The sequence below is a fragment of the Mobula birostris genome, chromosome 24, assembly GCF_030028105.1.
Source record: "Mobula birostris isolate sMobBir1 chromosome 24, sMobBir1.hap1, whole genome shotgun sequence".
In the NCBI taxonomy this organism is placed as follows: domain Eukaryota; kingdom Metazoa; phylum Chordata; class Chondrichthyes; order Myliobatiformes; family Myliobatidae; genus Mobula; species Mobula birostris.
In genome coordinates this window covers 40,360,712-40,376,106 of record NC_092393.1, presented here as the reverse complement: position 1 = coordinate 40,376,106, position 15,395 = coordinate 40,360,712, and the positions used below count along the sequence as shown (strand labels likewise).

Here is a 15,395-nt window from a genome sequence, read left to right as displayed (position 1 = left end):
GGTCATGGAATCTGTTGGGCCAGTGATTACTGTTGTCTTTTCTTTTGGCAGGAATTAGCAAATTTGTTATTCTCTGATGCTTTGCCATATCAGTCATCTTACATTTCATCCCCTTCCCGACTGGGTCCACAGATAGGTAAGGATTATTGTTTATAAACTGGTAAGGTTTGAAATGCACCAATTAATTTTGTGATTTACTTTCAAATTCTGACTATAATAATATTTTGCCATTTTTCTGAGTCCCTTGTCTGTGACTTTGTAGATATTTAAAACAAAATCTATTCATAATGATTTGGTTTATTGGATTTTGGGGCAACTACTTTAGTTAACCAGGTTGATATTATTTAACTGTGCTGAAGATTTAAATGTATTAGTCACAATATCACTGCAATTAATTAAAAATGTTAAATTGCCATTGAATTAAAATCATAAGAACTTATTGAACCAGATTCTATTTGTAGTGCAGTCTGCTTGTTATATGTGTTGCTTATTATATATGTCTGCTTGCTATATGTATTACTTGTGTTGCTTCTAAATGTTGTTTTGTAAAAGGAATAGCATCAGTTGAACATAGAACACTGAACGTTACATTTGATAGGTTTAATGTATTCTATAGACACATTGAAAGAAAATACCTTCATCTGTTGAATAGAGTTTAGTAAGAGTGGTTTCAGTTCGATAGATAATACATTATTGCCTGCAACTATGTAAAATATCAGGTTAATATAATTAAATAAAATGAGAGTATTAATCCTGGACAGAAAAGAGCTGGTCCAGGTCAATTTGAAAGAGATAGGCACCTCCTTATATGCAACACAAAGAGATCTTTAGCTGAAAATTTATTAAATTCAGGCCCTTTGGCCCATGATGTTGTACTGACATTTTAATGTACTCTAAGATCAATCTAAACCTTCACTCCTACATAGCCCTGCATTTTTTGATCATACATTTCAGTCTAAGAGTTTCTTAAATGCCCTTAATGTACTTGCCTCTACCACCACCCATTGCAGTACGATCTAAGCACTCATCACACTCTGTGTTTAAAAAATATATATCTCTGATATTTCCATTATATTGTCCTCCAAATACCTTAAAATTATGACCTCCCTATTAGCCATTTCTGCATTGGGGGTATAAGGTCTCTGGCTATCCACTCAATCTACAGTATGCCTCTTATCATTTTGAATATCTTTATCAAGTCACCTGTCATTCTCCTTCGCTCCAAAGAGAAAAGCCCTTGGTTAAGTTAACAACTGGGACTGTCTAACTTCTTTGAAGAAAGAACACCATTTATTCAATGATTGAAGTTCAAAGTAAATTTATTACCAAAGTACATATATGTCACCATATACAACCCTGACATCCATTTTCTTGTGGACATACTTAATAAATCCATATTAGAATGATAACCATAACAGAATCAATGGGTGTTCATCCAGTGTGCAAAAAACAAGAAAATGCAAATACAAAAAGAAATACATAATAATAAAAAATAAATAAATAAGCAATAAATATTGAGAACATGAGATAAAGAGTTCTTGAAAGTGAGTCCATAGTTTGTGGAACTTTTCAATGATGGGGCAAGTGAAAAGGAGTGAAGTTATCCCCTTTGGTTGAAGAGCCTGATGGTTGAGGGGCAATAACTGTTCATGAACCTGATGGTGTGAGTGCTGAGGTTCTGGTACCTTATTCCTGATGGCAGCAGTGAGAAGAGAGCATGTCCTGGGTGGTGGGTTTCTGATCATGGATGCTGCTTTCCTATGACAGCATTTTGTGTAGCTGTGCTCAATGGTGGGGAGAGTTTTACCCAGAAGGGATTGGGCTATCTCCACTACTTTTGTAGGATTTACATTCAAGGGCATTGGTGTTTCCATACCAATTTCTTTTAATTTCCAAAATGTTTGTTGAGGTTTAGTTGATCGCAGTGATTAGATAAATAAAATGTTCAGTTGTTGACTGATGCATTCCAAGTAAATGATCTATGTATGTTAAAACTAAGCACAAGAGACTGTGAGATCAAATTTTGGTTCAGTTCTGCAGATAAGTATACGTTGATAAATATAATGAAAAGTAAAGGTTATTAGAACTAATTTGGGAAAAAAAGTTACTACTTTTATAGGAATGGGATCAAGCCCTTCATCCGGGTCCATAATGCAAGGCTTTGGGTGCACACCAAGGAAAATGTCTTCAGGTGAGTTCTGAAATTGGTAGAGTGCTTATTGTTTTAATTCGACATGATATAAGTACTCAAGAATTCAGGCACACTTTTGGAGAGTGAAGTAGAGTTGATATTTCAGATTGATGACCTTTAACTGTTTATAATCATTAACGAATCCTCAGATTCAGAATCAGGTTTATTGCCACTGCCAAATGTTGTGAAATTTGTTATTTTGAGGTAGCAGTGCAGTGCAATACAAAAAAAAACTTTACAGTAGGTTACAATAAGAAAAATAAAAATAAATTAATGGTGCAAAATAGTGTGGTTCATTGGTTCATGTGCAGTTCAGAAATCTGCTGGAGGAGAGGATTAAATTGTTCCTCAAACGCTGTGTGTTTGCAGGCTCCTGTACCTCCTCCCTGATTGTAATAATGAGAAGAGGGCATGTCCTGAATGGTGAGGGTTCTTATTGCCTTCTTGAGACACCATCATTTGAAGATGTCCTTGATGGTAGGGAGGCTAGTGCCCCACCATTAGCCAGATGGAGCTGGCAGAGACTACTTTACCTTCTGAGTATTTCCATCATTTTCTATTGCATTTCAGATTTTCAGCATCTGTAGTATGTATTCTGAATTATCACTTAATTCACAGCCTCTTCTCTCCTTGAAACTGCCTGACGAAATGTAGAATATACCCCTGTAATGAACTATCCATTCACTGCTTTAGCGTGAAGCTTTCTTTCTTTACCTTTGTTCATATTGTTAGGCATTGACCGGAAAGGGCTTCCTTTCGCCACATTTTATTACTGTTCCTCAGATTGTGCTATTGAGCACAGACATTTATTTGATTTTTGACGTTTGGTTATTTTAAAAAGCCTCCACCTATGTGTTTTGAGATTTATTTTGGGCATTTTAAAACTCCGCCCCATCATTATCATTTGAATACCCTATTCTTGTGGATAATCTCAATGATTTGATGACGTGTGGGGTGACTTCATTACTATGGCTTGAGGCCCTGACAAAATCTGGGCAGAGGTACTGAAGACTTGCGTTCCTGAACTAGTTATACCTCTAGTTTAATTTATTGCAGCACATACAGTACTAGTATCTGTGGAAAATAAATTGCTGTAGAATACCTCCCTTTAGAACAGAGATTAGGAGGAATTTCTTTGGCTAGAAGCTGGTGAATCTGTGGAATTCATTGCCACAAACAGCTATGGTGGCCAAGTCATTGGGTATATTTAAAGTGAGGTTGATTAGTTAGGGCATCAAAGCTTACAGAGAGAAGGCAGAAGAATGGAGTTGAGAGGGATAATAAATCAGCCATGATGGAATGGTGGAGCAGACTTGAAAGGCCAAATGGCCTAATTCTACACTTACAATATGCCTAATGGTCAAAAAGTAATATTTGCAAAAAAGAGTTAAATTCCCTGGCTGAGGTGAGTATGATTGTTCTTAACTTCTAAACAACATGTGATTGAAAGTGGCATGAAAACATTCATTATAACAAGGTTAATCTGAGATCAGTTATCTCGGTCTAAAGTCATTGATGCAGCTGTTCCCCAGTGCAGTGCCATAGATTCACTATCCACTAGCTAAAGAAATTCCTCCTAATCTCTGTTCTATTGAGAGGTATTCTATGACTTTATTTTCCCACAGGTACTATTATGTGTTGCAATAAGTTAAACTAGAGGTACAACTAGTTCAGGAGCACAAGTCTTCAGCAGCTGTGCCCAGGGCCTCAACCTTTGCTGCATCCAGAGCACTCAGGCTTTGGTCGCATAAACAAGTAGAGAGGCAGTTTAAGCAACACACATCAAAGTTGCTGGTGAACGCAGCAGGCCAGGCAGCATCTGTAGGAAGAGGTGCAGTCGACGTTTCAGGCCAAGACCCTTCGTCAGGACTAACTGAAGGAAGAGTGAGTAAGGGATCCCTTACTCACTCTTCCTTCAGTTAGTCCTGACGAAGGATGGAATCACTGATGCTATCACTGATGGAATAGCCCTGCAGGGTGCAATGTTCTTGGAGTAGACTTGTCTTTGGAGCGTAAAAAAACTAATTTTACAAAGGAAAACAACATTATGTACATCAACATTCAGAGAACATTGAAATTTGATCCAATGAGTGGGATGTAAAATGAACACCATCTGCCAGGCAAAGACTGCCAACAAAAGGGTTTAACCATCTTCACCTAAAGTTCAACAGCGTTAAAATCAACACATTTCCCATCATCAACATCCTGGGTGTCACTATTGATTAGGATCTTTACTGATATAGCCAGAGTATTTGTATGGCTACAAGAGCAGGTCAAAGGTTGTGTACCTGTTGTTCTGAGGTGCAAGTCAGGAGTCCAATAGAATTCTTTCCATTTGCCTGAACAAGCGTAGTTCATTGTACATTTAAGAAAAAGCCCAACACCATTGAGGACACAGAAGGTTGCTTAATTGAATTTTCTATCCATCATCTTAAATATTTATTTCCAAACACAACCATCGATACAGCATGATTTGCAAAAAGACCTGCAGTTAATTATAATAATTCTTGAACGGCACTTCCCAAAGTTGTGATCTCTATTGCCTAGAAATCAAAGACCGTCCTCCATGTCATTAATTTTCCTGGTCTGAAGTTATACTGGATTTCTTTCTTCTTTACTGGATTGTGGAACTCCTTCCCATTGTAGCTTGAGACTACCTTCATCACATGAGTTGTATCATTATGAATGTGGCTCCACCCATTTCACGATGGGTAGTAACTGACTTTACCTGCAGTGACCCATGAATGGTTTAAAATGTTTTTTCCTTACATTCCTATGTGTTGACTTATCAATTCTGTGTCACCTCAACATGTAGCTTCAAATTACATATGCTTGTCATTAGTCTGGCTCTTACAATCAGCAGTTAAAATTGTTGTTGTTTTTGTTAGGTTCTACCAGCGATGCTATTCTTAATAAAATACAGAAAGCAGCAGAAGCAGTAGTGAACGTTGTACTTCCTCAAGAAAGCCCCAGAAACTATGGAAACAGTTGCAATGGCGAGGGCTACCAACCAGTGCTGTCAAACTCCTCTGAAGCAAAAGAAATCAAACCTAAAAATCCTGTTAGTGCACAGAGTGCAAAATGTAAGTTAATCTTCAGGCACTAGACAATTTTCATTTTGTTGTTGCACGAATGAAATCACTGGACAGAGTTACTCGTAAATACAAAGCAGCTTCTTTATTCAACAAAACAAGGTACAGTAGGCATCATACCAAGACGCTTTCGTTGGAAAGGTCTGCTGGCCCAATGTGGGGCTCGATATTTATTTGCTAAATACAAAGGACAATTCCATATTTACAAATATAGACAATGCTTTCCTTTGAAGCTACATACAGACTTCACACCTTCTGATTCGCATCCATCCCACAGGTGCCAGCAGCGTCTGGACTGGGCTTTTAGGAATCCATTGTTCCAAACTGAATCCACAATACATTTATTTGGTATTTTATATGCTAAACATAAAGGACAATTCCATATTTACAAGGTATAGATAATGCTGTCTTTGAAACTACATGCAAACTTCACACCTTCTGGTTCACATCCATCCCACAGACACCAGTGTCGTCTCTGGACTGGGATTCACAGCTTTTACAAAATGCATTGTGACAAACTAAATCCACAATACATTGTCAAGGAACAGAAGCCTGGTGGCCAAAGCCATTTGCTAAATGTAAATGACCTAAACCCAAAAATTACTCTAACGATTTGTACATCAACTCACACTTGAACAGTGTACTGATGGACAAATGAAGCTTTAATTTATCCTCCCTTCTCATTTCTTCCGTATGCTTCAAGCTGATTGACATGCTTAACCTGAAATGAACTATATTTTTAAAAACATCTTTCTCCCTCAATGACTTAGATTAACCTGTCTTGGCCTTTAGCTTGTCTTTAAAATGTAATCTTTATACAAATACAACAGCAGAGATTTACTTTTGAAATCTAAAAGAACGTGAACATTACAACACAGTACAGGCCCTTCAATGCACAAAGTTGTGCCAATCTGTTAACCTACTTCAAGATCACTATGACCCTGCCCTCCCACATAGCCCTCCATTGTTCTTTCATTCATGTGCCTTTCTGAGGTTCCCTTAAATGTTCCTAAAGTATCAGCCTCTACCACCACCCTTGATAGCATGTTCCACACACTTATCACTCTCTGTGGTTAGAAAAGTACCTCTGACATCCCCCCCCCCTCTATTTTCCTTTAAGAGTTATGCCCCCTTGTATTAGCCACTCAAATATCGAGGGATTACCATGTTTGTCCTACAGTTATATTTTGTCCCATTATTATTACTTCTATTCCTTTATAGTGTCTCGTCGTCAACCTGGTCAACCAGGCGGAGGCTGGGAAGAAAGTGACAGTGGGCACAGTTCCCAGAATTCGTCACAGACTAATTATATTTCAGATGGCAGCAGTGGCAAAGCAGCTACAGACAGCCAGTCAGGAGGCAGCAGAGAGAGTGGGGACTTGATGGAAAGGTACATGACAATTTAATGCCAGCCTTTGTTGGAGTTAATATAAGCACAAATGTGGGCCTTATCGCTGATCACAGAGCATCAACAAACGTACTTGAAAACAATAGAAAAGTTAACAGTTGGAAGTCTGGGAACATAAACAACTGGTGAAAAAGACTTGTTGCATGGAGGATTGCGTACAGCGAACTGGATTTGTGTTTTTCTTTTCTGTGTGGCTTCAGCTCACAGTTATCACTGGGGTGAATGGAGCAGCTGAAGTATACTCAAGTTAGGCAGAAAAGTAAACTATGAGAACATGCAAAGTCAGTTGACCCCCAGGTGACAGATGGAGTGCAGTTGCCAAACAATTGCAAAGCACAGTATGGGGAAAAAAGATTCAGTTTCAATTTTACCTCTGGAAATCAAATCAGTAGTAATTTCCAGATGAAACTGTACCAATCATAATATGGGGCCAGTCACTTTAGTTGTGATCCCCTCTCATCTGACATATCCCCCACATTTGCAGACACTATAAATCACACACAGCACACACACAAAATGCTGGAGGAACTCAGCAGGTCAGGCAGCATCTGTGGAAATGAATAGATCATCAACGTTTTGGGCTGACACCCTTCTTCAGGACTGAAAAAATGCCAGAACCACAAATCAAACACTGGGCATTATCAATACTGCACAGAATGTTCATCAAGGGAATGGTCCTTCTCAAAATAGGAGTACGTATGCAATAGTTCATTGCTTTTCTTGCCTTTTAAAGGGATTCTGGCAGATGGAGAATGGGTAGGAGCCAGAACACGCTCACAGTTTGAGTCCACATTATCCTTCCTCCAGTAGTTACTGCAGGGATGCTTGTTCATTGAGATCCTCATGGCGACACACTGTTACGAGATATGTTGTTAATAATGTGACAGTGAATTAGTGACCTCTGGTAAGGAGGCATCCCTGCTTCCAGAGAACAATGTGACGGTGAATAATGACCTCCGGTCAGGAGGCAATCACTGCTTCTAGAGAGCTTTCTGAGGCACCATATCCCACCAAGATCTCTGTGATGGACAATGCTGAAGTTTTCCAAGTCTATCATCACATTCTGCAGATAGCTTTTCTAACAAGTTCTGTTATTCTCCAAGCTTCTTTCTTTTAAAGTGGCTAATATAATATAATGAATACATCTTTTGTTATCTATTTACTTAATAGCAGTGGAGGACAACAAACATTTTGACCTAATATAGCTTAGCAAATTTCACAGACAAGCCAAAATTTAATTTATATTTGGAATTTTTTTTGAAGGTTTAAGCTGTCTTATGAATCTCTCTGATTCTTGTTTGTTAGAGTTGAATCAGTCAACTTGAATGACTGCATGCAAGAAATAAGTTTGGTGAACAACCTGACCCAAGGGTCTAATGTGTTCCTGACCAGGGATGAAATGCAGCATTTTATCAAAGAGTGAGTATGTTTCAGTTAATGAGCCACTTAAACAAGTCACATGTATGAGTATGGGTTAAGTAACCATCAGTAAATTTTTACATATTTAACGTACACTTTAATGGACTCATGGTAGAAACCTGATACATTTAAGATTAAAATCTAGGTATCCTGACCTGTTAATAAATTTGGGGTTCTCATAGTTTAAATTCTGATTGAAAGTTTATAATCAGTTATCATAAGGAAATTCTTGGCAATTAATTTACAGTGTTTAAGGTTTGTCTTCAGTTCTGAGAATGGTCTTTTTTTTAAATAAAAGAACGGTACAGTGGCCTCATGGTCTGAGTGACCTGGCTTTGAATCTGGCTTCGAATCTGGCTTCTGGTGCTGTGTGGGTGAAGCTTGCACAGTTTCCTGTGAGTGCGTTCATTTCCATCAGCTGCTTCGGTTTCTTACCACATCTTAGAGACATGCGGAGTGGTGGGTTAATTGGTTGCTGGAAATCGTTCCTAGTGTGTTGATGAATGGTGGAATCTGTGGGGAACTGATGGGAATGTGGGAAGAATAGAATAGGATTAGTGTGGAATTATGTAAGCTGGTGTAAATTAGGTTAGACTCAGTGGGCCAAAGCTGAATTCTCTCTGCCTATGAATTGAATGCAGATTTTAGTCTCCTGCCAATCTACAAGCAAAATTGCAAATCTGAACTAAAAGTTGAAAATGTGGGTAGATCATGTAGCTTTGTGAGATGGGGAACTCGGGGTTAATGTCTTTGGTCTCTTGGTAGTGTAGCCCTTAGTAATGGCTTCTAAAATTCAAACAGAAGCATTATTTCTGGGTTCAGGTTTCTGATCTTAGATTTATGTTTTAGGAACATTCCTTTCCTTCGCAATATTGAAAACCAATGGTATTTTCAAAACCATTTCATCAGGTAATTAGAGAATCCAAATCACTGAGGCCTAAGTGCCCAGCTGCTTCAGAGAAGTAAATCAAATCAGTTATACCTTGATGAATGGCTGCTTATGGACAGAAATCACAAACAAACAAACTCATTGTTTGTGGGCGGCATGGTAGCGTAGCATGCCATCTGCAAGACTGGGGTTCGATTCCTGCTACTGTCTTTAAGGTGTAAGGAGTTTGAACGTTCTCCCCATGACTGCAAGGGTTTCCTCCCACATTCGAAAGATGTGTGATTTAGGGTTAATGAATTGTGGGTATGCTACGTTTGCATCGGAAACGTGGCAACACCTGGGGGCTGCCCAGCACAGTTCTCACTGATTCGATTTGACTATATGTTTCGATGTACATGTGACGATAAAGCTAATCTTTATAAGATAAGAAATTGGTATCATAAAAGACCAGCTGGGAAGCACTGCGTCCTAAAGCAGCCCATGCTCATCATGAATCCGTTTCTCCTAGAAAAGGTAAAAGACTAGCAGAAAAAAGCTTAGTCTAATTTAAGAGAAAGAAAAGGACATCACCAAAGATATTTCATATAGAAAATGTATTTCAGCATTAACCATTTTAACAACTTAACTATTTTAAACTTTGTTCTAGGAAATTACTTTGTTTTGCAAAAATCATTTTGTAATAACTCGCTGTATTTTTCTGACCACCCTCAGGTGTGCATTACTCAACTGTGAAGCGGTTGTAGAGCTTCTCAACGAGAAACTGAAGGACCCCTCTGATATTGTCAACATGGTATTTTCTGTGAAATTTTGAACTTTATTTTCTGTTAACAGAAGTTTCTTTGTACTTTATCCTTGAAAGTCTCAGAAATATCACAGTTCATATAGATAAGGTGCAATGCGAATGTAGGTCTTTCTTTTTCAAAACTTGCTAATACATACATTAGACTAATAATAATAAACCACCATCTTGTGCACGAAGCCTGGAATTTGACATCCAGTGCGATTCTCTGAGTGAGTATTTATCATATAGAACCACTGCATCCAATAATTCACGAGATGCTGCCTTGGATGTTGAAGTTCTTTCTCAGCAATTGATAGTCCTAGAACTAGACCTCCACAGACAGCTTGGATTCTTTAAATCACATCTGTTTAAAAACAACTGCAAGCAAGTTATACTTCTGTACTTGTTAAGTTCTTAATGTGTGTTTGGAGACATTGCTTGCCCTCTTTTAATATAATTTTTCTGCTAATTCTGTTTGCTGAAGCGATCAATGAGCATTCTTACCACCCTGATGTGCTCTGATCTGTTATCAACTGACCAAATATTTGCAATCACCCACAAATGCTTGCAACAGTTGAGTGAAGGTGAACCAGGACCTGTGACCAATCGAGCCACAAAGGTAAGTTTTCTGTCAGTATCAGCCATTTACTGTGGTTAAGAAAATATTTCCCTAAAACTTTTGAGCATTTATAATATTTTAAAATGTTCTCCATATGCCTTTAATTTTAATAACAGTTTGAGTAATTCAAGTCTAATGTTCATGTTCTAGCCTAAGAGTCAATGCTGTAGTTATTCAATGTTAATATTTCACTCTTAAAAATTGTACTGTATATTGTTATTCAATTTTATTTTCTTTTAATTATTCTCCTTATTGACCTGTTGTTTGGTCATTTTACCTTAAACTATATCATCCCAGTCAATTGGAATTTATAATATTTTTATAAATTATACTTTGACATATGAAGATATAAATCTTGTTAGCTGATTATTACAGTCCCACACTTTAGAACACAATGGAATAGTGCCCTAAAATGAGGTAGGATCTTGTTCAGGTGAATGTAGCAGAATTTCGGTAAGAACAAGGAAATCGTATGGCTAAAATTCTTCCTTCCACCACCACAACCTGAAACAATCCTCCAGATTATTTATAATTTTTATTGCTTGGGACTGTAGTGTACTCGATTGCTTTCATATTTACTTACACATACATTAGTGACTGTATTTCAGAATTACCTCTGGCCTGCCTGATGCGGTTTGGAGACTTAATACAGGTTGACCCCACAAATCCAAAATGATTGGGACCTATGATGGATTAATGATTTTGCCGAATCACAGATGGTTAGGTTATGATTAAATAAACAAACACCTCTAACCACTTGATGATCTCCTCACTCTACCTTTAAAGTACCCTGTAAGTAGTACCAAGGATTCTTATTTTGGATGCGCAGAGCAGTTTTTTTAAAATCAGCATTTTCTTACAATTTTTGTCCAGTGTCACAATAGGCTCTCTCTTCTGAAACAGAATAATGTTCGAACCATTCCAATGTAATGTCAGTTGTAATCCATCCTTTTTTGCTGGCACATTATTTACTGGAAACTACTTAATACCTTTGAAAGCTCTGGATGAAATTTTATGCCATGTCGCTGCTTGAAACACTGAAGCCACTCTTCCCTGTAATCACACTCATATTCCAGTCCTAATCCTTAATCAACTAATTTCACTTGTTCCTTCACTATCTCTCCTGACAGTTCTACATCTTCACTAATGTGGAGTTTAAACCACTTTATGTAGTTGTGAACATCTTCCATCTTTCATTGTTTTCCTTATGCACACATTTTTTTTAGATTCACTGTCAGCAAAAAAACTGGAGCAAATTTTCTTCTTGTTTCTTTGTATCACAAACTGTGATAGAGCCAATGTTATACAAGTTGCATATGCTTTCCACAGACACACCACTGTCGAGTTTTTTCAGAACTTCCACCTTGTATAGATAACGTATGGTGTTTACACTTTACACCACGAGAAGCACTTCCTTTATTCAATGAAGACATGACTGTGGCTAGATAAGCACAGGTTATAAAAATAAATGCAGAATAACAGAGGAATGACTTGCTTCTTTTAGTGACCGTGTCAACAGCTATTTCTACTAATGGCACTAGCAAAACAGTGGCGACGGGGGAAATTTGAAATTAGGCTGGCAAAAATTATGTCCAAACCAGCAGTGGAACCAGATTACTGATTGCCTGATTTGCATACACTTAATATATGTTCTTCCTTGACCGTGATTGAAGTATGCATGCAGAATTTTCCCTTTTCAAATAAAATTGTACCAAGGGTAAAGGTTCTTGGTACTGCACAGAAGAGCTTTCAATAGAACACAGAAAAAACTTAGGCTCTTTCTGGACATACACTCACTGCCAACATTATTAGGTACACCTGTACATCTTGTTAATGCAATTATCTAATCAGCCAATCATGTGGCAGCAACTCAATGCATAAAAGCATGCAGACATGGTCAAAGAAGTTCGGTTATCATTCAGACCAAATATCAGAATGGGGAAGAAATGTGATCCAAGCGATGTTGACCATGGAATGATTGTGGTGCCAGATGGGTATCTCAGAAACTGCTGATCTCCTGGGAATTTTATGCACAACAGTCTCTAGAGTTTACAGAGAATGGTGTGAAAAACAAAAGCATCTAGTGAGCAGCAGTTCTGTGGGTATAAACACATTGTTAATGAGAAAGGTCAAAGGAGAATGGCCAGAGCATAGAAAAGTGAGGAAGGCACCATGAGAATAATTTGCGTGGTTGTGAAAGAGCATTTCACAATTCATCTTCCTGTCTGATGAACTTACAATATAAAATATGTGATCTCATAAACTAGAACAGCTTCTGGTCTCAGAATGTTTTGGATATGATTCTTGCTCCAAAGCATAATCCAGGGACTTCTACTAGTCACACTTTTGGATGTTTGGGTTTAACTGAGATAGTCACTTGGTTGGAAAGCTACAAAACTCTCCTGTGGTTCCATGGATTTCCAGCATAACCACTGGAAGATTGCCAGAATATTCCACAGAAACTGTTTAACAAAGATGTTAGTTAATGGTGGTTCTGTATTTTTGTAACAGCCAGTTCACTGTTGATGTGATCCAACCTGCTGAAGGGTACTTCTGGATTAATTGATAGGAACATTGTTGGGAGAGCCCAGGCAAATTCTGTCCACAATGGTTCTGAGACCCAGAACGATGTGAACATGGGACAGATTGGACCAAAGTTTTGCTGGCTCTAGCTTCTGTGTTGCCATGCTGCCTACTCTGCACTCCCTATGCGGGTCAGGACTGGGCGCAAATTCTACTGTAGCCATCATAATACTAATCCAAGGAGTGTACAATCAGCTACAAATGGTTAACTTTGAGAAAGCATTGCCATAGAAACTTTTCCAGCCAAAAAAAGTTAATCAGAGGAGGAAAGTTAAGTTGGAAGTGGGCAGGAAATGTTCTCATATTATTAATGTGTCCATTACTTGCAGGAATGAAGACCTCTAAGCTTTAGAGGATTCAGAAAACATTAACATTTTCTTCATTTCTTTTAAAGATACTGAGGCAGTTTCAGGCTTTGAATGGAAATAAATCAATAACACAGGTTTCATCATCAGAAATCTCTCAAGCTGTTTCCAGTGGCAAACACTGTCGTGTAACTGTAACCCCTTTAATGGGACTCACCTCAGGGATGAAAGAGAAGATGATGGTTCTGCCACTTCAGTTTCATATTGACTCAGAAAAGATTTTCCCATCAGAGAAAACACAGGTATCATTATTGTGCTTACCTTCATCTTCACAAGGAGCAGAGACGCAGGAAAACAAAGACTCATTATTTCCACCATCAGAATGCAAAGCTCAAAATACAAACGTGACTCAAAATACATCCTTTGTAGTGGGTGCTGAGAATAGAAACCCACCTGTAAACCTCAGTACGCTGCCACCAACAGGCAAGCATAATTTCCATAATGAACAGCAAACCAGACTAACTGAGAGCCAGAGCACAATCTCTGAGGACACGACAGACAATAGACCCTCTCTGTTTACTGATATGGTTCTTGTGGCACATGAAGCACCTCGCCCATGTCTGAAGGCCTGTGTCAACCAAGGATTTTCAAGTGAAATGCAGAGTGTAACAGAACAGAATAAAATGTGCAGTAAGACAGAGGTGAAGCTTGTGTGCAGTAATCTTGGACAGACCGACTCTGAATCTAACCAACCATCTGCATTCTCATTTCTTAATACACCTTCATGCAGTGGATGAGTTCTTGTGTCAACTTGGCCATAAATTAAGGTGAAACTAATATTGCACTTTCCCTCACAAGATACTTAATTTCTATTCCTGCTCAGACACACAGAACTTTGCCTTACCTGTTTATCGAAGCCTTGGTTTCAGAATGCAGTATTTGTACACTTGGGTGACACAGAGCTATGAATATCATCAAGCTGAAAATTTGAGGTCACCATTTGTAGCTCAAATTGAGACAGATTTGAAGCCAAGTGATTAATTTTGTGCCTTCAAAATACTACAATGGAACATTTAAGTGTGACTATTGAATGTGGCTGTTTTAACATTAAATTTGTTTGTGAAAACATTTAATTGCACATCATACATTCTTTTGCAGCATACTTGGACTCCATATAAATGAAACTGAAAAATATTTATTATTTATGTAGCTTCATATCACAATAAAAGCATGCTCCAAAAGAATATGATAAATAAAAGATATAAAAAAGCACAAGAGCAGATTTCTTTTATCTAGTTGGGCTGCCAACTGTTATGGCCAAGTATGGAATGAAATGGTTTACAATTTTGAAGATGGTTTCTGACAGCTGTCTGCCTATTCAGTTTGAGAAGGAATGGATTCTTTGTATTGGGAGTGCAGCTGAAATATGTGTGTTTTGATGTATTGCAAGTTGTGGTAGCCTAACTTCCTGCTTTATGGCAGCTGTAGATTACACTAGGTATGTCACAATCAAAAATAAAACTAAATATTCTTAAAGGACTACATCCTGAAAAATAACTTTTAGATTTCATCTGTTCTTAAATTTGCTTAGTTCCTTTGCTGACATTTTATCTGAGACAAACACACCCGTGTGTTTTCAAAAGCTGATACAATATTTATTGGTGATAAATAGCAACAAGTAGACATTTAATTTTGTCATGTGTATCAAATCTGTAAATTTTCATGTGCAGTGTAATCCAAGGATACAGTGGAATTAAGAATGAGGAAGATGTCTGAAGACAGGTTCTTAAGCAATATAAATTTTAAAAAAATTCTAATATATGATTGATTTGCTTTGCTATTCTTTCCCCATTTTTTTCTGCAAGTATCAATTACCTGTACTGATCACTACCAGTTTTGCACAATTATTCTGCCAACTCTGCCATTATCCAGTTAGTAAAAAGGAAATGTTATTATGCAGAGATTCCTGCATGATATATTTTTTCTTACTGGAGTGGGGAAACATCAGCCACGGGAATCAAAAATAATAAGGCTCGAAAACTAGAGCAATTGCCTTTGTAGCCAAGACCTGTGGATTTTGCCAGCAATTTCAATTGAGACGAGCAATG

General features: G+C 37.9%; 1 protein-coding gene across 1 annotated transcript in view; it reads left to right on the top strand.

The window, feature by feature from the left end:
• The window catches only part of tepsin (TEPSIN adaptor related protein complex 4 accessory protein), a 37,428-nt gene extending 22,404 nt beyond the window's left edge, over window positions 1–15,024 (top strand). The window contains exons 6-13 of the mRNA XM_072241974.1: window positions 52–136; window positions 2,120–2,191; window positions 5,080–5,274; window positions 6,505–6,673; window positions 7,997–8,110; window positions 9,711–9,789; window positions 10,265–10,399; window positions 13,377–15,024. Coding sequence (XP_072098075.1) covers window positions 52–136; window positions 2,120–2,191; window positions 5,080–5,274; window positions 6,505–6,673; window positions 7,997–8,110; window positions 9,711–9,789; window positions 10,265–10,399; window positions 13,377–14,084 — 1,557 coding nt within the window. The 3' untranslated portion in view covers window positions 14,085–15,024. The remainder of the gene's footprint in view (window positions 1–51; window positions 137–2,119; window positions 2,192–5,079; window positions 5,275–6,504; window positions 6,674–7,996; window positions 8,111–9,710; window positions 9,790–10,264; window positions 10,400–13,376) is intronic.
• The last annotated feature ends 371 nt before the right edge of the window (window positions 15,025–15,395 follow it).